The following is a 23,992-nucleotide window of genomic DNA, read 5'->3' as shown; positions in this document are numbered from 1 at the left end:
TGCTCGTTTCCTAAAATAATCTCTAATAAAAAATAAAAGTTAAAAATTACTTGATTGAATGAAAAAGAAACTAGTTGTTTTTGTAACAAAAAATATACACAAATAAAATTAACATTATTATGAATTCATTCATATTTCCTCGATATATTTATATATACACTAAAGGAAACCCTATCGCTAGTGCCCTCTAATCCTTTTTCAATATACAAGGGCAAGAAAAATTATCCGCAATGTAACTATAACTTTTATTATATTGGTCATACTGACCTCTGTCCTCGTTTATTTTATTGATATGCTGTTGTGGTGATGCTATAAAAGTTTGATCCTAATTCCTCCATTTGTTTTCCTTTTGTTGTAGATAGATCATGGCTGCTCCATTAGAAGTTTGCAGCAAATAGGAACAAACGAGCAATGATCCGGTTTTTGTGGTCGGAAGGTGTGTCAGGGCCCACAATCCATCAAGGACTTTCGGCACAATAGAGGGACTGTCTTACCGGAACGGAGTGTCTACGATTGGATTTAAAAAAATAATATGGTCACAGCAGTGTTACGCACGAGGAAGGAGCTGTAGATGATCGTGACACTTGTGCGACCATTTTTAAATTTTTCAATCCATTCGTAGACACTCCGTTCCGGTAACACACTGTTCCCATATTGTGCCGAAAGTCTTTGATGGGTTGTGGGCCCTGACACACCTTCCGACCACAAAAACCGGATCACTGCTCGTTTGTTGCCCTTTGGTGCAAACTTTTAATGGAGCGGCCATGATCTATCTACAACAAAAGGAAAACAAATGGAGGAATTAGGATCAAACTTTCATCGCATGACCACAACAGCATAACAATAAAACAAACAAGGACAGAGGTCAGTATGAACAATATAAGAAACGTTATAGCTACGTTGCGGATAATTTTTGACTTACCCTCGTATTTCACGAATTTGTCCTTCAAAGGTTAGTTAGAACTATTAGTCATATTTTAAAATGAAAGTTTGTTCTTTGTTTTATAAAATATAAAGGACTGTTATTTTTCTGTAATTAAGCTGAGGTTGCATGTTAGTACATAAATAAAAATATTGATAAAGTTAAATTCTTGAAGAACTGAAAGACTTCCTAAGTCATACTTTACCGTAAATTTCGAGGTTGCAAAAGTTGCACACATGACTGGTTATTGGAAACATGTTTTAAAACGAGTTTTATTGCCTGTTTAGTTATATAATTGACCATTTACGTGAACAAATTATTGGAACATTATCACTTTTATTAATTGCGATATAAATGAAAGAGTGTAATATCCACCAAACATTAGTGCTGAAATTTTTACTTTTCGACTTTTTCCTGGGACAAAGTAGTTAAATTGTTCAAGAAATCGGATACTAAATATCAACAAACAAGTGATAACTTTGAGAGAACTTTATAAAAAAAAAATAAAAAAAAAAAGACAAAAACATTGAAGCAGATCATTCCTAAGGTTGAGTTTTGATTGTTTCACATTGACAGTAATAAAGGAAAGGATATTTTCTCGAAAATGCTAACAACCGTAATATCAATTGTATTAAATGGTAGAAAGGTTCCATTGAAGCACATCCTTTTCTATAAATTTTACCCAAAGAAAATCATTGAATTCGATATTTTATATTATATGTATACTCACTCAATTTTGTAAGAGTTATTTTTTATTGATTTGCGCTGTGATTCTACACTATTGATTTGCTCTTACTTTTAACACATTAGCATGGTCTATGTTCCCACACAAGTACGTTAGTTGCTTCTAAAACATGGATAGCTTTTATTATTATTATTATTATTATTATTATTATTATTATTATTATTATTATTATTATTATTTATTTATTTATTTATTTATTTATTTATTTATTTATTTTAAAAATAACTAATGTTAGATAAAATTACACATTAAAATACTGTGTTTACTGTTACTATACACATTTTCGTATTAGTGGACCATCTCCTTTGATTGTATTGTTATTTAAAAATGTTGTGTTACTACCAGATGTATCACTGCTATAACCAAACGGTACTGCTTTTAACTGTATGTTAAATATGTGTAAAAGGAACTTTCAATACTAATAGAGCATATTCGTAAATTTTGCACTCGAAAATATTATTTAATGTCCCATTGGTAAATAAAACTGTTCAGGGACAAAATACAAAAATGCTAATATGAATTAATGGAATTCTTTAGCTCAACCATCGATTGCAATTCAATACAATATTCATCCTCAAATTTGAAGAAAAAAAAATGGTTTTATAGATTAAATATTTTATTATTCAACTATCTTAATATCACGGTATTTTAAAATTTCTTTCAAAATTATATTCATGAAAACTTCACATGAAAACTTCACAATCCTCCACGCAATTGCTTACGAGGTCTGCTCAAAGACTTGGAGAAGATCTCATTTCCGCGTTGCAAAAGCAAAACCACGAGCTTGAAATATTTTGACTAGAATTATAAACGGTTTGACAAAATATTTTCACCGTAAGGCTTCCATTACATAAGGAATTTATTCACACAAGATATACTAGTAATTACAAGTACTAGATCGTGTAATTTACATTTTCCATTACGCTGTCCATCTTTCGAATTCTTTGAGCATTCATTACAGCCTACGAAAATGGGGCAAAAGTTAGGATTGTAATAGTATTTGTTCATTATTGTTATTATTACTTATTTTGTCAGCAGAGAATCTAGTATCTCGAAAAATATATTTGCATCCAAAAGTAGAATTAAAAAGTAACTAAGCTTATATCGAAGCAAATTCCAACCAACTTCTTTCGATAACTTGAATATTTGACACACCAAAAGATCCGTACTGGAGAAGTACAGTAACCTTCCTTAAACGAAGAAAAAATATGTTATAAAATTTAATATTTTAAAGCTTTGAGCAAAACTAAGTCTGAAAGCGACACAGATGGTAAACTTTTATTGTTTTCAACTGATATAATTAATATAATACTTCAACTCACACATAAACAGTTAGGAATAATGTCACGTTTATTGAAATTTTAATAATAATGATCGTTCCTCTGCTCATGCTACTAACCTCATTACATGCTTGTTATGGATACATCTCAAATGTAAGTCAATGTTCCAATTCCTGAACGTTAGAGCTATTCGTGAAAGCAATTGTTTGTTATAAATTTGTGATCTTAATCTTCAGAAACCAATTGTGTTTTGTTTTTGTCAGTATGCGTGTCACATAATGACTCTCCTTATATATTGCTGTATACTGCTTACGCTTCGGTGATTACTATGTGTTTTTATTAATCCGCACTAATTTTCGTAACTAGACTGTTTTCTTCTTGAAGAAAAGTATTAACGACATTTTTTCCTACACAGAAGAATATAAATCATGACAATTGATAGCTAGTTGTAATGGATAGTGAGATGTAGTTTAGTGATAATATTCAGATCAAATATCAACGACTCCACTCCCAAATATATATGAAGAACGTCAGCTACTTGTTGCTGGGCTGTGGACTTAAATCGAATGGTTGTTAGAGGTGAAAACAATTTTGTAGCTGATATTAACATACTGTAGCCTTCTTTAAAATATGCCTCCAATTAAAAGAGTGAAACTGAGCTTTTCCAACGTTGAAAACTATGTTGCCTGATGTAAGACATTAAAATAATGGTTCAATTTCTTAGTTCGTGCATAAATATATGTTTTTTTTTTCTATTAATACCAAAGAGATAGTCATTGATGGGTTTGTAATTATTTAAAACATTACCAACGATTTAGTGCTTTAAAAAAAGATCTGAACATTTTTTCTTCATTGTATGCAGGCTTGATGAGAGGAAAGTAGAACCTAATATTGGATAGAAGAAAGCTGTCATAAAGCATGATGGGAATACATAGATAGTAAAGGGTGTCCCATAAAGAACGCAACTTTTGAAATACCCGCCACTTCTGTTCTAGTAAGTTGGCAGCACTGAACGTTACACGATTTTCGTCTGTTATCTTTGTTGTTGGTAGTCACGGAGCGCCGAACAGCGCATGATCGTCATCTGTTTTCTGTACGAGTGAGAATAGAGTGATTCACGACGGAACAGCGTGTTGTCATAGTGAAAAATGATTACAAATGTGGTGAGTGCTCCATTCCTACTCGTACAGAAAACAGATGACGACGATCATGCGCTATTCGGCGCTTCGTGACTATTAACTACAAAGACAACAGATGAAAATCGTGTAACGTTCAGTGCTGCCAACTTACTAGAACTGAAATCTCGAGCATCTCAAAAGTTGCGTTCTTTACGGGACACTCCTTATATTACTTCTTGTAGATAATTTAAATAGGTATCCATTTGGGCTCATTGCGGCCTGACTGTGAATAGAGTTTTTCTACAAGCGCATGTACAATGGTTATCAAATGAGCCAACCTTTGCCCTACATTTTCTTTGGTGAAAAATCTTGCGAACGAATCGATAATGTCGTGTGGCACAAACAGAGTATAGTTCACAATACGTTACAGAAAACTCCTCTTAGTCTCACAAAAATCATAAAAAGAACACGTAAGGATAAAGTAGAACTTTTGCCCTTGTCGCTAAATTTATACTCTACGGTATATAATACAGTTTCTATAAAAGTTGGTGAGTTATTTGTGAAGCGTTCGATGTTCAGTTCTTATTGCTTTTTCGGCATTCACTTTGTAACATTTAGAATCGATTTTCGATATTATATTTAATACCTATTTTCAACTATCTTGTTTGTTAAACGTACGAGTTCTAATTATGACGCATATCCTTTGATCCAGCCAATATCACGACTACAGAAATTGGAAAACAATTTCAATAAAGTCAGTTTTATAGGCTAATGTTATCACAGAAAATGAGTTCAAACATGCCTTCGTTTAAAGCAACTTCAACTTAGGGTAAAATCAAGGTATGTGATTGTTTCATATGCAGGCTTTTCAAAAATTTGAGGGATATTACACTCTTAACAAGAATATTACACCTAAGCACGAAGGTAATGTAACAAAATTGAAACAAAAACCAAAATAATTTATATCAGAACAACCGTAAGGGCACATTGAAAAATTAACGTCCATATTTTAAATTTACGGATTGTGTATTTCTAATACACTTTAAGACATATATTAAATACAATTAAGAATAAATAAACTAGGAAAATCATAATACAAATAATATTATTATAATACTTACAAAGAAAATCAAGCATTTCTATCCATGCCTGTGTTTTAGTGCGACGACATTGAGCATAATAAGTGCTAAACACATTATTAGCATCAGCTTTTTTTTCTTTCTTTAAGTAAGTTAAGTTCGTTCCTCTTGACATAAAGAGAAATACAGCAGAAGCAACGGCTAAGTGGAAACCAAATTTGTGATGCTTTGAGTAAAAAGGTCTTGTATAAAAGTAGGTAGAAGAACGTAGATAATTAACGTTGCCAGAAACGTTTTTAAAAAGTTCACATTTTCTCCCTTTTTTTCTTTCAGGTTCGTTCTAAGTAAGGTCGATGTTAGGAACCACTTCTCTTCTTTATGTAATTGTGAGATATGAATATTTTGTGATGAAAGGTAATGTCCAAAATAGGAAAGATACTTTAAAGATCCACGAAATATGAAGGTGGTTGTTCTATAAATATAACACCTTCTCCATTATGTGTTGAAGTAACATGTGTTCTTTAAAGCGTACCAAAAATTTAAACATGCAAAGATCGATCCTTCAAAAAATCAACATGGAAAAAATTCACAATAACACACTTTTTAAGACGCTTATTTTCGGCGTTATAGAAGATTGAATAAACAAGAATTATTTATACCAATAGCGTTTTGTGCCAAGAACGTGAACTTAGGCATAATTTTACTAGCTCTCTGTTTTAATGTTGTTTCTTAGTAGGGTAATTATTGCAAAGCTAAGTTGATTTGTTGTAGTTAAAACAACGCAACAGCAATTAGTAAAGTTCACCTCTGAAGCAAATTCGGACATCTGACATTCGAGAAAATTTATTTTCTCGTTTGTCCCTAGAGAAAACAGTGAAAGTTTTCCGCTGAAATTAATCTTATTACACACATCCACATATTATTAAAGCTAACTAATCTTTCCAACAATCATAAAACCTCTGTAGAAAATTATCCTGCATTTTATGCCTATAAATTTAAAAACAAACTACAATCTGAAAGTTCTACTATGGCTGTACATCCACTTGATATAAACCCTATACTTATTTTACTCCTTAGCGAATGTGGACATTCAGTATCATCGCTATGCTTCAGTTAGCTTCTTCTCTAGCCTCAGGTTGATATTGAGCGTTATTTCTTATCCGTGCACCCTAATTTGCCTAAAACAATGCGAATTCAATGCGAGGAATCATTAGCAAGAGCAATATCACTTATATCGTACAATTAAGAATTGGTATAGGAACCATTCCTTTCTACTTTGAAATATAAGCATGTATTAATCTAAAAAAAAAAAAACTTTAAAATATAATGTAAAATTAAAATTTACATCAGCAGTAAAAAAAGAAAGAAAAAGTTATTCATATTCCCTTTTAAAGCAATTCGTCTCAGTTTCAATTTTTGACAGATAATGACAAAGTTCATGGGGGTTTTACTCAGCCTACAACACGGAATACAATTAACATGTCATATGTGTACGAGAAATGGTTGGAAATTCTGCCTTCCTTAAATTATTTCTCTGTCATTATCTCCGAGTCAACTCAGCGTGATGATATTTACTGCAAATAATGATGTATCACTTCTGAGTATTTGTCATAAATCGGCTACTGAGAGCAAACAAGAGGATTCCACACTCTGAAGTATGGCATACTGGTTTCATTGATAAAAGTACTCATATTGATTTATAAAGATATGTACCATTATGTTTTGTACGGTTGTATCAAACTAATATTTTCCAGATTTTCCCCAAATATTGTAATCCTATGCGTCAGAATAGTATATCTATGTGTAATACCAAGAGCTGGCAACGTGACGGAAACTTCTACGGAATGATAGTCACGATCAACTTGTAAATTTTTCTTCTGGAATGTAAGAGTAATTAAAAAGTACTTCTTCAGTAAATTTGAATGGCTTTGAATAAAATCTGTGTATGTGTTAGGAAAACCGCAGTAAAAGACATGACAATATTTCTGAATCCTCTGATTAATCACAATCTTCAATGGATGCTTCCTATCGAGAATTTAAAAGAAGACTGTTTTACACAGAGTGAAGTGACGTAGTTTCTTACAACCTAGCGCTCGCTAAACGTAACTATGTACAATGGAGATACGTATACATAAAGGAAACGTGTATTTCCTGCAGATCAAAAGAGATCCTGTCAAAGGAGAAATGCGAAACGTATTCTGTACAAATCATGTGTATCTTTTTCATATCATACGCAATTTATTGTCTTTAAAAGAATAACGTAAAAATAATATTAAGAACATAAACTGAATGCTATATGAAGTAAATAATTATTAATGATACGATTAATATATTAAAATAATTGGAATAAAATTAAATTAGAAATTGCAAACTAAGGTAAAACCAAAGAGAGGTGTGTATTAACTTACCAAAATAAAACAGAAAAAGAAGAATGAATTAATATATAAAAGTATATTTGCCACAATGTTAATACAAAATACAACATGAATTTTACAATGGAAAAAAATAAACAAAATATTGTAGAAAGTAAAATAAGACTTAAGAACAAATATACAAACAAAACAATTCGAAACCTTCACAAATGTCTTATTGCGTTTCAATATTTAAAGAAATGTTGACTAATCACTTTCCATAAATCAGTGCTTACGTTTAATGCTGCATAATACTCTGTATAATTAATCCATCTTATATAAAGATTTAGTACACATTAAAAACCCAGAGAATTGACACTGATGGTACTCATTATTGGGAATTATGGAAAACATGTATATTGGAATAAATACAATGCCAATTCTAGCATTTTTGTACAATCATATTAGATTATTAAATCACACTATTCTGAACAATCAAGTTACAAAAATATTGCTCCATGGCGAGACAAAAGGAACCATGCGTTTATTTGCTTTTTCTAAGAGCATGCAAGTGATATTTTGCGTCAATCATCTAAAATTAGTTACATCTACTCACGTAGTTTATTGAATGACTATAATCTGTTAGAAAGCTTTTCAGTATATTTTATGTTCACACAAACAGTTTAATATTATTAAGATTTTTTTCTATAAAACTTTTTGATTGGTAAGAAAATAATGGCGCTTAATGCCAGTAAAAGTCAACAAACGTAACAAATAAATCGAACAAAATAAAGCAACCATACGACCAAGGAACATCAACTGAAAGCACCGTTTAGCTCCATATGACAGAAATAACACCAAGAAATAATCATAATTTTCATACTTCGAAATTTTCTGCCCTTTGCAGAAATAAATATTGAATTTCAAAGCATGAATAAATTTAATCTTCACTTATATTTCTAAAGTTTAAAAAAAATGAGTTGCTATAAATCTCACATTCTTTACAAAACATCAACTACGTATAGTGATGAATAATAAAACTAAACCAAAGTTTGAGATATAGTTTTAGTATTATAGTTCAAAATCGGAAATTAACTACAAAATAGGTCGAAATATGGTTTCGCTAGCAAGGAAAGCAACAGCAACTCTCAGACTTCCACTATTCAAGAAAACAGCAACAAAATACGAACTGATATGCCCGGGGTACTATTTTGCAAACGGGACAGACTACAAGTTTTATTAAGTCAATTACACATATTACTTGAAAACATATTTAAAAATCCATCATTCACAATACTAGAAAAGCTTGCTTTCAATACTTGTTTGGGTTCTCTTCTCATTAATTTTTCTAATTTTGATATTACAGTTTTGATATAAGACATTTTTAATGTACAAACGATTTCATATCACATCGGAGGTACGCCAGAAATGATCTTCCCAAAGATGGGCAAAACGGACAAAAATACATCAGTTTATACTGATATAATTGCACGTACGATTTTTTAATTCACAAGATTTCATCAGAGGTGCAATATTGAGCTTCAAAACCTCAGAAATCAGTGTAGATTTATTCTGAAACTACTACAAATACAGTCAACTAAAATATTGTTTCAAAGATCTTCACTTTGAGTATACTATATTTTGGATGTGGTATGTATTGAGTATAGTGCTTACAAGGAACATTTCTAGAAACATACCCGTTCTGAGATATTATCGATATATTGCTGCCATTATGAAGCCCTACGGCTTTCCACAATTTTTGTTTCATTAGAGAAACACAATTTCCTAACGCAAGGCATAAAAATAGCCTTCAAATTGTTACTGTAAACGTAATACGAACCTGATAGGTTCATTTTAGCTTTTGTTTCATAAAATTAGTTTCAAAACAAAACTGTCTAAATGATTCCGTTGTTTACTAAGAATAGATTTAGGTCACAATAAGAATCATTTCAACGTTTCAAAACTACTGGAGTTATGATTCCAAAACTTGTGTCAAATACTTCAAACGACCAACTTAAAACCAAAACAATTTATTTCAAATGGACGTAATAATCGAGAACGTTAATATAGAGTTTTGTATTTACAAGAAGATGAAAGATGGTACACATATATTTGTTATTAAAATGAATCCAAAAAAATAGTAATTTATAGATGAACAACAACTTAACCCTGACAAGATAGATAAATTAATTGTATTGACGTCGAAGATACACACCAATCTGAAATTGTCATTTATAAGAAGAAATGGTGAAACTTTAAATGAAAACCGAAATCTGATTATTTATGTGAGAACAGCGTGAAAGCAATCATATGTTGCAAGAATATGTGATACATCTCTTAAGAGAATCCTCTACGCCAAGTATAAAACAAACATTACTTCGCAGCAAACATAATTTAGGTCTATGTTTCCTCTTTCCACAGAAGGCCTATCTCACTCAAAAGAGAAAGAATTAACTAAAGATCCAGGACAATACAAAACCACGCTCAGAAATTCTATTATTCTACTACAGATTTCTGTAATTCCTGAATTTCCTTTAACCTTTCAAGCTTTCGACTCTTTCCTGGAGTCTTGGTCACGAAGGTTAAAAACAGGAAGAAAAAATAATAGAAACATCGAGGAACAAAAATGAAACGGACTTACCAAGGGAAGAGCTCTGTTGTTTGGGAACACGTTGTTAAGTACGTCAGCGTTCAACGGATGAAGATAATGCACACTCAATGGTGGAGTCAATTTGTGCGCCTTTCTTGCTCCTCGTTCTAATTTGTATCATCTTCATCCGTTGAACGCTGACGTACTTGACCACGTGTTTCCAAACAAAACAGCTCTTCCCTTGGTAAGTCCATTCCGTTTTCATTTCTTAATGTTTCTATTCTTTTTCTTCCTGTTTTTAATATCCGTGACGAAGACTCCAGGGGAGAATAGAAAACTTGGAAGCTTAAAGCAAATTCAGGAACCTGTACGCAGAGTAAAGTAACCTGTATTACAAAAGTTAATAGCTGATTTCGTAATAAATACAAAATAAATTTAGAAGCACACGATTAAACATTTGGATTACTATTTTGACTTTTTCACTAAGCTGTAATTTCGTAAATAGTTGAAACGTAAGTATTATTGATTTATTATCATAGTTTGCAGCTGTTCTTTTTTTTCTTTTTTCTTTTTTTTTTTTTTTACTATTTGTTCTAAGGTTTTGCAAAATAATCTTACAATGTCCTTTTTTTAGTTCAAATATCATTGATAGTAATGTTTTTCGCATTCTACCTAAAACCAAATACCTAAAACTAAACATTATGATTGTCGTTTTATTGCGTACACATCAAAATAAATGTATATAATTTCTTCTTTTTTTTTTTCAGACAACGCATATTTACTGTAACTATCCCAGCAAATGATTTAGACCAGCCCAAACATTATACTTTTTTCTCTTATTATGAACAAGACAACGTTACAGTAAGGATAAGGGAGAAAAGTGAGATTTTTATTTTTCTTTTACTGTTGAATAGAACATAGATATTGACTTCGTACAAAGACTATAGTTATTGAGTTTTAGAACAATAAGTCAATGGTACAAAGTTTAGAAAATGGCAAGAAAACACTGTCCTACAACATTACCAAAATAATGCACTAAGAGCTACACAAAAGTCTTAAAAGTACCACAGAAAATTTGGAATTTACAAAAAAATTTAAAAAATACTTAAAAGTGGGGTAAATAAAACCAAATCAAGCAGATATAAAATGCAATTATAAAACGCATGCAGGTGTAGCTGCGGTGTGAAAGCTGAAGCTACAAAAACAGTGATATGCATATACACATATATAAATAATAAATACACACACTGATATCGAGACTGGTATATCATGATTTAATTTTTTTTTATTAATAGTATTGTAAATATTTTTGCAGGTATAAGCAATCTAGTGATTATTGTGAGTGAAATTGTGACCATATTTGTGAAAAAATTAGAACCACACTGATTATATATGTGTACCTATGCTAGTAACTGGCCCTCCTCATGGGAGGGTGACATGGAAAAAAGAGACACAGATTAAGTTTAACATTCGGTGCTTACATGAGTCAGGGCGCGGCTTTTCCTCTGCCATAAGCGCAGCATGTTCCGCTGGCAATCTCTGCTCTAATGCATTGACACAGTTTAGCATACTCCTGCAAAAGAGTCAGCATACCTGGTTTGGGTAAGCTATGCTACAACAGTGAGCCTTTTGAGGATGTGTCGGGGAAGGAATGAAATTTGCACCATCACCTTTACCAAGAATTCTACTCTGAATTTCCTGGGGTTTGCAAGATTCCAATTTTTTATTATACTTTCTCACTTTACCAATACTCTTATTATACTGATAACAAAGGGCAAAGTATGGCCACTGTAAAAAAATTCGATTCTTCAGATTCTAATTCGATTTTTTCCCCCTTTCTTGTATACCAAAGATATCAACGGATTTACATCCATATAGTGAAAAAGAGTTATTTGATGTCTGTTTCTCGGTTCGTCCGTATTCTTGTATGTACACTCTTCTAAAGGCTACATCATTCAACTTATCCAGATTAAATCTTGAGGTTACGGTTTTCACAAGATTCCCTAACACTGGAAATAAGGAAATGAAATGAAATGAAATCTTTGAGTTTTACGTCCCACGGTTATGCCGGTTAGGCTAAAGAAGACGGTGATTATGAGAAATGAATGAAATGGTGGAATGAAGAAAGTGGGAGGAAACGGGAGAACCCCTAGAAAACCCACGCACACGGTGTTTGTCCACCACAAAGTTCACTTGGCGGGGTCTGGACTGGAAATAAGGGTAGATCACAGAAGGATAAGAATAAGAAAAAGTGATTTTATCGAAATCGGATCCAACGATGTTATTTAGTTTTAATGAGTCAATATTTCATTAACAACCTTATAATTTTTTTTTTGGGGGGGGGGGGGTAATTTACCGTTAGGGTAAGTCCTTGTCGTATGATTTTATCAAAAATGACTCAGGCGATTTTGTTCAATTTCATAAGTAAACGGTTCATTAAATTCAGAAGGGGTAATCTACTCTTGGACATGAGTTCTTCTCGGATGAGATTTCCGAAAACGTCTATTATAAGTTTTTCTTTTCATCTATCACAAATGAATGTTTTCGTAGTAGCTCCAGCTTGACATGATTCAATGGGAACGAGAAACTTCGGCGAGTATCTCTTATTGTATTCACTTATTCTGATTTAATATACAGGTCTCTGGACACAAGTAATACATTAGATTCTTACATTTATTGTCCATAAGTGAAATAGAAGAACATACGAAGATACTGTATTCAAAATTTTCCAATTTATACATAAAAAAACGATATCCTCGCTTTTTGAATCCTGTGCCTCCTTCCCTAGTTTTGTTCAGCTAATGACACTTGTTAAATACGGTTCTCATTTGTGAGACTAAGCTCTCGATTTTAGTTTACGTGTTCGCAGCATTAAACCCCAGTTCAAAGCGTCGAACACACACTTCGACTTAAACATTTGGTCCCGCCCTTCATGTAGAAAACCCGTTATATTAGGTAGCTAAGCACAACCACATACTAATTTTATATCTCACATTCTTGTGCACATATTTTCCATTTAGCGTTGTTGGTTGCACCTTACATGTCTCGCAATTTGTACAGGACTTTCAGATATTCCTTAAGCTATCCATGGTAATTGAACCAGATATTGACACAACAGAAAAAATCAACCAATTACTGCAAACGCGCGCTTTTTAATCTACCAAGGCCGTTTTCTATATGTATCTATGTGTGTATTTCAAATTTTATGTGGATGATATACTTATCTTTCTGTTGTAAGAATGCTTTCCCAATATGAAATATTAATTTTTCCTCAAAATATTCCACAGCAAAATAAGTGGTTTTCGAAACATTGGAAATGTTTCTCTATATGTAAATGGTGAGAGAGCGATAAACATAAGTTTCCATGTTTCTGAACTGCAATGCGTTCAAACAATCGCTCTGCAGTGGATGTAGGTACTTGATATTGTGAGAAAAGGACAGAAAGATTCACTTTTCCCCATGTGTATGTTATGTAATACTTATGTTCGACACAGACAGGTACTAAGCTGGACAAACTTTGAAATCCATAGAGATACATAATGCGCAATAAAGACGGTTCGCGTTACATTGTAACCAGATGTTGTGCTCAAAAGTCTGTCAGTGTTCTGCTCAGTATCGTATAATACAGGTGTGTGTTACAATATTAATAATGGAGCAAGAAGTGTTTCGTTGGTTGGTCACGTGCTTCGTACAGATGAAAAGTATACAGAATATGTGAAACACGAATCATTGAAAAGAGGTTTAACAGTATTCGTCGAATAGAATCACGATCGACCTAAAACTATTAAAGTACTGAGGGACGTTATCACATATAAGGCACAAACAACTTATCAATCACAAATCCTTACTTTTAGCGTTAACAAAAGGCAGTGTAGGAAGATTGACCTGTGCCTTCAAGCTAATATAAATCATTTTCAACATTTATTGGACGGGAATGTTTCTATGCATCTCTTTGCCATAATCCACTGCGGAGCAATGCTTTGATCTCTTTGGACTTTTGAATGCACTGTATAAAGAAACAGATGTTTTAGACTTATTATTATTATTATTATTATTATTATTATTATTATTATTATTATTATTATTATTACTATTATTATTATTATTATTATTATTAAACTACTTTGTTTAATCTTTTGCTTCTTATATTCGCCCAACGTGGCTGTAGAAACGGTAGTTTTAAAATTTAAAAAAAAAAAAAAAAAACGAGCAAGTAGGGAAACTTAGTTGCTACACGTTAAAAATTATAGTCAATTGCTCATTGTTTTGAAAATAATTGAAACAAGAAGCCAATCATTGCCATCTGTTACACAATCGTCAGTAAAAATATAGCTAATTATTATGATAATTCCGTTATGACAATTTTCCGACTGAAAGTTGAACAGCTGAGGGAATATATATGATTAACTATGATGTTTTAGAAATTAATATTGGCAAACTACTCAATGTATTATTAAATGTCACAAACTATATTATTATTTTGTTTCACGCACAATGTTTGAATACAAATTCGTCCATAATAGTTCAGTAATGAATAGTACTGTCATTAAGGTTATTATTATTATTATTATTATTATTATTATTAAGAAACTTCACTATTAATAAGATTTTTTGGGTGGTAGAAAGTTAAAAATAGAGTTGAGTTGATTTTGAGTTTAACGTCCCTTTTAACAGCGAAGATATATGAGACGTGACCTATTGATTAACGTGGAATCCGAATCACACGAGCTCCCGTCGGGAATCGAGCCCGGGTCTCCAACGCCAAAGGCGCGTGCGCTAACCGCTTAGCCAGGAAAGAGCTCAAAGTTAAAAATAGAATTTATAAGCTGCCTATTTTGAATAATAATAATATCTTGAATACAGCGAAGATGCCCTGGTTTAGTTCATGTGAACTTGTGGACGAAAGGTTCGTGAGTGTTGGCTTTCTCAGGACTTATCTATATCCTGTCCTCGTTTCACTCCAATTCTTTCATTATCCTTCACTTCGTAATTGCTGGCAACAAGAGATTTTTTCCCTTTCCTTTCAGTCCAATTCGTTAACGCTTTGAAAGATGTCAAAGGATAGAGGATGGCTTTCCCACTAGAGTGTTAGATTGTCCGAGTGCTTACTTTATTAAGTTTTTTTTCTGACTTATTGAAAATGCCGTTATATTGTTCTTAGTAAAACTGCCGAAAACGATTACGAAAGTCATATTTCGATGGAGTCGCAGCATAATTATTTGTCGATCGGTCCAAATTAAAGCTTACTATTGGTTCTTAAGCCCTTATATGTTGAAACATTCCATAGTGTCGTCCAAAAACTATGAAATTATAAAAGTTGTAAATTATTATTAAAGACAGTCGTTTTACCATGTACTTTAGGTAACTATTAACATTTCAGCGTATTTGATTATTTATTAACTCGTATCTTGATGTTGAACATATACTAACAAACGATATTCATTATTAAGATCATATATGTATGTGTGTATGTATGTATGTGAGCGTGTGATATTTAAAATCACAAGTCATCAAATCACACACATAATCACATATACAAGTCTTAAAAAACATACTTGTGCCAAATTGTAACCGGATGTTAACTGATTTGTTATTATATAAAAATACACATATCGTGAATATCATTATTATTACTATTATTATTATTATTATTATTATTATTATTATTATTATTATTATTATTATTATTATTATGTCCTTAGTCAGGAACTAGGACTTATGAGGTTGTTTTTTTTTTTTTTTTTAAATTTGGGCCTTAGAATCTTTCTTCACGTTCTTGAATACTCCAATTCCCAAGCACCCTTGCCGCGTCTAACTAGGGCTCGAAATTTGTATTCTGCTGCAATCGACACATATAGTATCGTATTAACGTCGAGAATTGAGCAAATTAATCTTTAATAAACAATAATAATCTTGACTTTCGTTGCATTTCGACTATGTATCAAATTTTGGCATATTTTACATATTTCACTTTCACGGCTTATTGTTTCATGAGGGAATACTGATAAAACTTCTCACAATGTAACATGTGATACCTGACCTATGCTAATAGCTAGGAATTGAGATACACCTTTCTGACTCATAATATAATTTTGATGTTTAATCTAAGAAACTTGTTATAAAATGAAGAACGCTTTTTTATCTCTTTGACATGTTTTTGTACTGTCATCCCAATTATTGTCTATGATACTACTCTGTAATTGCCAATTATGCATCAAGAAATATGCAACGCATGTCCTTCACTCACTATATGTTAAACAAAATTTAAATGAATTTTAGGAGAAAGAATTTTCTGAATAACCCGCTGTAGCAACGTTGTTAGTGTTACCACAAACTCGAAATGACTGCAGATCCTTTCTCCAACATTGGACTTATACACGGACTTAAATTAATAGTTTTCACCTACACAAATGTGGGACTGATTTCTTAGTTTGCCGAAGTTTTATTTTATATCCAGCGTACGCTTATTTGTGACAGCTTCCACTTTAGCTGCTAGCTCATATATTGCGTTCTACCTGATTTAAGGATAACTGAAAAAAAGAATCACAAACTGACGAATCTCATTTATGATATGTTATTTATAAAATTAAAATTTTGCTAAAGTTTGTCCTACTTTATCGCTTCCTGTCACCTCCGTATGTTATATTAGGGAAAAATGAAATGAAATCTTTCAGTTTTACATCCCACGGTTATGCCGGATAGGCTAAAAGAGACGGTGATGATAAGAAATGAATGAAACTGGTGGGGTAAATAAAGTGGTAGGAAACGGGAGAACCTCGAGAAAACCCAAGAACACTATTTTGTCCACCACAAAGCCCAGTTGGCGCGAGCTGGGATCGAACCAGGGATCCCACGACAACACAGAGGTAAGCGCTCTACCACTGAGCCACCGTTCCCCTCATATTACATTAGGGTTCGCATTTTAATTAAAGTTCATCGACTGAACCTTCTACGAAAGAAACAAAGAATATTTCGCAATATGCATGTCACAAAAATAAGAATGTAAGTCATGGGACGAGGTTATGGGCAGCTTTCATCCGTAGACGTAGTTTTCAGATTGCACATATTGAGAAACAAATATCAGCGTTATTTTTTAAATTTGATTGTAGATTTCTCGCATTATCAGTATTTTAGATCTCCCCACAATTTTAACCACAGTGTTTCAAAAAAAAAAAAAAAAAAAAAAACGAGAAACCATAATGAAATCAATCAAGGGTTAAAAAGCAGCAACTTCAGCAGAGAAGACCAATAGTAAGACACAAGCGAGGTGTTTCATATTGATATTTACTGAAGAGTTGAGTTGAGTTTAACGTCCCTTTCAGCAGCGAGACTATATGAGACGGGACCTACTGATTACTGTGGAATCCGAACCACATGTGCTCCCGCCGGGGATTGAACCCGAGTTTCCCACGCCAAAAGTGCGTACGCTAACCGCTCAGCCACGAAGGAGCCCATCTTTACTGAAGAGTTAGTTCCTTTTATTCCTTCATATTAGTTATTTTCTCCCATTTATAATCACCGCAACCAATACTTCTAAGAAGAGCCGAAAGCTACATAATAAGAAATGTACTGGAATCGCAAAATAAGTGAGATGATTAACAAAATGTCTGAACGTGCCTCTGTTCCAATTATATATCAGTGTTTAACTTTTTATAGCTGTACAAAATATTGTTTGGTAATTTTCGACATAGAATTTAAATTTCTAAAATTCACAATTTACGCAATGTATATATTTTGTAGGAACCTTGCAAACACAAGAAAATTCAGATTTCTGTGCAACACCCAGCCTGCATGCCCTAGAATTGTAAGCCGTATTTTTTAACATCTTGCTCCTAGAACCGTAAGAGGAAAATGAACTATTTAGATTAATTGCTACAAGAAAAATATAGAATATCAATACACTTATTAAGTACTAGAACATTAATCAGGCAAATTTAAAGTGAAGGTTTAGAAATGAGACATGGGCGAAAAGAACAATACAAGAAACATAAAAAATACACTATACAGAAATACACAGATAAAGAGAAGTGAGACAATTGGAATTCTCACATCATGAAGGTCAACATATTATTGCTACTTTACAAGAAATTCATAGAACTATTATATTAAGTACCTTGAGTTCACGATTACCATAAAGTAAAACCAACAATTATTACATAATATCCACTGATTCACAAGAAAAATGTCACTTTAATAAAAGAATTGCTTCTTAGGAAAAAAATTATATTGTAACTAAAAGTTGTAATCAATTATTATGTGATAAAGAACTAAATATAGTTACTGACTATGTAAACTGAATGTTCTATGCAAATATTGTGTATTCAAACAAACGATGTATAGAAATCCAAGTTATAGAAATCGAAAATTAAAATATTTTAAGAGCAAATTCTCAATATTTTCGTGTTGGAATGTGTGAAAATTAAATTTTGCAGCGTTCATATATCAAAGTCAGGCCTTACAACCCAAAAATTACGTTTTCGAATGACCATGGACAATTTTCGAATAACAGGCGTATAGATTTGTTCTTGCTTGAAACTTCTAAAACCAATACTGGGTTAGAATTTGAAAATGGTCGTTATTTACGAAACGAATATTCACGTTCAGTAAATATTATTCAGGAATATCTATTGTGTTTATTTAATTGGTGACAATACTGTTTGATAAATTAACTTATACCTCCGTTCTTGTCAGTAATATTAAGTTTGTAACTAGCGCTATTCTTTTCCAGAAGAACATTTTCGATATTCACAATATAGGTGCAAAATTAACTCTGAGCCGAAAGAGCAACAAAGTAGAGTAACAAATTTAATATTTGACTCCGGGAAAAAAGAAACACAAAGAAATCTGGGCCATGTAAAGCAAGCAGAAAAATCAAAGAACAACATTTCTGAAAGGAACATATTTTTCACTTAAATTTTCCTACACCATCAGGGCTGATAGCTAGCTCTTAGTGCATTTGTTAACGTATTATGTATTTGTATTTCGTATTACACACGTATTTTATAAATGTTCCACTATTCGGAAGAATATATATTCAGATTGTCAACACACCATACCTTAAACAATATTTGATAATTATTTTTGAATGTATATTTAAAAAAGGATAAAATTGCACATGATTTAATAGTGGTTTCATAATATATTAAGTTGTTTTATCTTGGTTAGCTTTGCGTTTTATCTTATATTCCTTGGATAAATGTTTTAAAGCAAAACAATTACGTTCAGTTCGAGACACAAGCATAATTGTCAATGGGGAACGGAAGATGTGAGAAACAGAAGAATTTCTTCATGGCTACAACATGTAATTTATTAGAATCTCGCAAGTGGGCTTTAAACGATTGCAATGTTACGTTATTACTCCGTTACTCCTCCTCACGATGACTCTAGAATGAAACTGCATTATTGAACTCTTTTTTTTAACAATAGATAGCTAGAGCAATTATCTAGGCTGATTATGTTAACGGAGTCAAACCGTTAACACCTTAATGGGTAACGGAGACTTATGTCCGTCCGTTACTTCTCACGCTAACTCTTCAACGGAATCGTATTTCTCAACTCTTTTTTAGCCATGGATCGCTAGAGTAATAATCTCGGACAAGTATGTTAACGGAATCAATCCGTTACCATTTTAAAGAGTAAGAAAGACAAACCCGTCCGTTACTCCTCACGATAATTCTTGAACGGAAATGTATCTTTGAATTCCTTTTTGGTAATATATAGCTAGGGTAATTATCTCGGCCGACTATGTGAACGGAGTCAATCCGTTAAAAAATTAACGGGTAATGGTGACTTACATTCGTCTGTTTCTTCTCACGATAACTCTTGAATGGAAATGTATTTTTGAATTCTATTCTGCCAATAGATACCTAAAATGATTATCTCGGCGAACTATGTTAACGGAGTCAATCTGTTAAAAATTTAATGGGTAACGGTGACTTACATCCGTCCGTTACTCCTCACAATAACTTTGAACGAAAAAGTATTTTTGGATTCCTTTTTGCAATGGATCCGCTAGGATGATAATCTCAGACAAGTATATTAACGGAATCAATCCGTTACCATTTTAAAGAGTAAGAAAGACTTTAAACCGTCCGTTACTCTTCACGATAACTCTTGAACGGAAATGTATTTCTGAATGTTTTTTAACAAGAGATGGCTAGAGCAAATATCTCGGCTGATTATATAAACGTAATCAAACCGTTAACATCTTAACTGGTAATGGAGACTTACAACTGTCCGTTACGTCTCACGATAACTCTTGAACGGAAGCGTATTTTATAATTCTTTCCTGGTAATAGATACCTAAAATGATTATCTCGACCGATTATGTTAACGGAGTCAAACCGTTAACATCTTAACTGGTAACGGAGACTTACATCCGTCCGTTACTTCTCATGATAACTCTTGAATGGAAATGTATTTTTGAATTATTTTTTGGCAATAAATAGCTAAGGTGATTATTTCGGCGGACTATGTTAACGGAGTCAATCTGTTAAAAATTTAATGGGTAACGGTGCCTTACATTCGTCTGTTACTCCCCAAGATAACTCTTGAACGGTAGTGTATTTTTGAATTATTTTTTGGCAATAGATAGCGAGAGCAACTATCTCGGTCGAGTACGTTAACGAATTTAATCCGTTAATATCTTAGCGGGTAACGGTGACTTACATCCGTCGGAACTTCACACAATAACTCTTAAACGAAAGCGAATATTTAAATTATTTTTTGCAAAGGTAGTAGAAGTTATACATTTCATCGTTAGATGGCAGGAAATGTCCTCCAACGGACGACATCTACTGAATGAAATTGAAATTTCTAGTACATGATTCCGTTTACTGTCTATCAAAGTTTATCATTTTATTAATGTTTCATTATGCCTATGATCACTCATTTAACCTTATTCGAACATCGCTTGGTAAGTATTTTCTCATTGCGACAGGTGACCAGGCAGTAAACAGAAAAACTTCTATTCACTACAATGGAAATTTGAGAAAATATGGCATATTCGTAACTAGCTAAATTAAAAAGTAGTAAGAAGATGTATTTCATATTATTGTTATTTCTCTGAAGCATTTATTTTTAAAATATTCATGAGTTATATCTTCTTAACGAGCGCATCACCTTTACCATTAATTTTTATTATGGATTTAAATTATTTTCTTCAAGAAAGAATACCGAAAGACTTCGCGAATAGAAATTGAGTCAGAGAGCCTATGAGTATTAACTTTCCGTATTTGAGTATGGTGTGCGTTTATGTGTGTCAATCTCTTCGGGAATATCAGCTTCCAGTATTTATTAGATGCAAGTAAAACGCCTTATCTAAATAATTTTCGGATGACCCTTTCTGTACTACAGTTTTAATAATAGCAGTCTATAATACTTTACGGCTTCCATAGTACATTGCATAATTTCCATGTAATGTAATGTGTACACTTTATTTACATTTTTAATTTCAGTTGTTTAAGCTAACCTCCTGTTAAATATGAAACCAACTACAAATCGCTCAAGACGAAAAGAAAACAAGATATAAGAAACCTAGTTTTTCTTGAGTACATATATGTACAGTAAAAGCAATAACAATTTTAAGAATATTATTATATTTTAGCGTTTTTAAATGTGTATACGGAAAGAATTAATTTAAGTATCTCATGTTTTGTTTATATGCTTTTAAATCAAGTTACGAGAAAATAGTAAAAGCATTGTCACATACTAAAGGAAGTAAACAATATCCGCACTTAGTACAGGAAACTAGCTATGAAAAATCCAGTTAAGCGTCATGTTTATATGTAATATACATGACATATACAGGGTGTTTCAAAACAACACCGACAACGTTTGGGAGGTGATTCCCGACACTAAGATAAGACGAAAAGCATAGACCAACATGGGTGCTGAAATCCGTCATTTCGGAGTTATAGGCTACAGAAAACATGAAAAAATGAACTTTAAAGGTCCATAGCTCCAAAACTATGGGACTTACCGTAGTCGGGTCAAAACTTCATATGTGCCCTAACCAAAAATACATGTTTCAGAATCTTAAGGTACTCACACAACAATTTTTATAGAGGAAGTTTAACTATGGGCATAAAATTTGGTGTGCTCACCAACTACCACTATAAAAATTACCGCGGAAATACCATCAGCTTTTGAAATTTGGATATTTGGATAGAGCACCTACTAGTTTCTAAGTGAAGTCTTGACCTAACTGCGGTAGGTCCCAATGAAGCATTTGACCTACACTTTTTGCCAACGTGGTCTAAGCATCCAGGTTGGTCTATACTTTTTTGCCTTATCTTGGTGCGAGGAATCATCTCCCAAACGTTGTCGGTGTTGTTTTGAAACTACCTGTATATGTGAATGTGTGTGCAACTTTGAGGTTGAAAATTTATTGAAAGTTTAAACCACGAAATGTCTATACGCATTGTACTATACAACATCCGTGTTTTACATGAATTTATTATTATTATTATTATTATTATTATTATTATTATTATTATTATTATTATTATTATTATTATTATTATTATTATTATTATTATTATTATTATTATTATTGAACTGCCGAACCCAGTACTATTAAGTGTCATTTTCTGTACAAAATGCTTAATCTTATGCAAGTAATTTCATTATTTTTATTCTTATCAACTTCAGTAATTATTTTGAGCTGGCAATCAATTTTGCTGACACTTTGGACACGTAATACGTTATGGAGTTTTTACCTACATTTTCTCAATTCTTCATAAAATAGAAGAACATATTCGGAGAAAAAAGGCATTTTTTTCATAGACATAATTATGCAATTACAGAAAAGTAAACAAACTATATAAAGGATTTTTAAAAACGTTAGTTTTAACATTTTTTACTAGTATATATATATATATATATATATATATATATATATATATATATATATATATATATATATATATATATATATATTCTGAAATTGAGATTAATATGAGGTGAATTTGCTTTGTAACTTAATACGTACGGTTTCATATTTGGAGACGTTCAGCTTGAACCTGCCGGAACAGATCTTTAAAATTCATTTTAAATGCACTGTAAAAAAGTTTACTAGATTAAAAATTAAAAAAAAAAGAAAAAAGAATCCGCGTAAGCCAAGAGGTTTCATGCTAAAATATTTGTCACGACCTGAAGAAAATTATACTTTAAAAAAAGACTTTAAAAACTGAATTTTTTCGAAAGTGTGATAGTAATAAAACGGGTTGTATTTTAAATTACATTTTTTCTTCAGGTAGGATTGAACGTTTCTTCATTATGTAATTTGTATATAATGAGTTATTTAAGAAGAACAATTTATTTTTATTTCCAGCTTGTAAGCGACAAAAGCTTCATATTTGATACCTTTGTCGAAGAGGTGGTTTGAAAATACTCTATTAATCCAAGCCATATCCACCTTTTGTTACAAAATATGTTTGTACGGAGTCAAACTTCGAGAAAAAGTATACAAACAACTTGAATTTTAAATAAGTAACAAAATAAAGACGAGCTGAAAAATTAAAGATATTAATCAAAATTCCACAATACTATACCTACATATTTATATCATAGTAATAAAAAAGTGTACTTGAAATAAAAGTAATAATAAAAATACTTAATCCGGATGACAAGCTATTACTATTCCCTAAACAGCAAAGCATAAAAGAATACAAAAATACAGGCAATAACAGGGAAAGATAAGTTGTGCTATATTGGTTGCACTAGAGAAGGGACCACGAAGTCTAAAATTAAGAAAGAACACATTCATAAAGAACAAAGAGCAAAGCAATACATAGGGTAAGATATACAATAGTATATAGTACACATATATTGGTATGACTAATATTCTACATTGGCTGGTATAAATCTAATGTACAAAACTAGATAATGGCAATCTCCCTTCGACA

At 32.1% G+C, this 23,992-nt stretch overlaps 1 protein-coding gene across 22 annotated transcripts in view; it reads right to left on the bottom strand.

Moving 5' to 3' along the window:
- Positions 1-23,992, bottom strand: part of Glut1 (Glucose transporter 1) — a 942,408-nt gene that overhangs the window by 32,241 nt on the left and 886,175 nt on the right. For 14 of the 22 annotated variants that reach the window (XM_081744242.1, XM_081744243.1, XM_081744248.1 and 11 more), the window contains one exon: positions 11,567-11,658. The exons of 6 other annotated variants lie outside the window; for them this stretch is intronic. In XM_081744242.1, the coding sequence (XP_081600368.1) occupies positions 11,567-11,658 (92 nt within the window). Of the gene's footprint in view, positions 1-11,566; positions 11,679-23,992 lie in introns of those variants that run through there. 2 more of the 22 variants (XM_081744245.1, XM_081744237.1) reach the window with 2 other exon arrangements.

The sequence above is a fragment of the Thermobia domestica genome, chromosome 17 (genome assembly GCF_964235325.1).
Source record: "Thermobia domestica chromosome 17, izTheDome1.hap1.1, whole genome shotgun sequence".
NCBI lineage: Eukaryota > Metazoa > Arthropoda > Insecta > Zygentoma > Lepismatidae > Thermobia > Thermobia domestica.
This window is presented reverse-complemented; position numbering and strand designations above follow the sequence as displayed.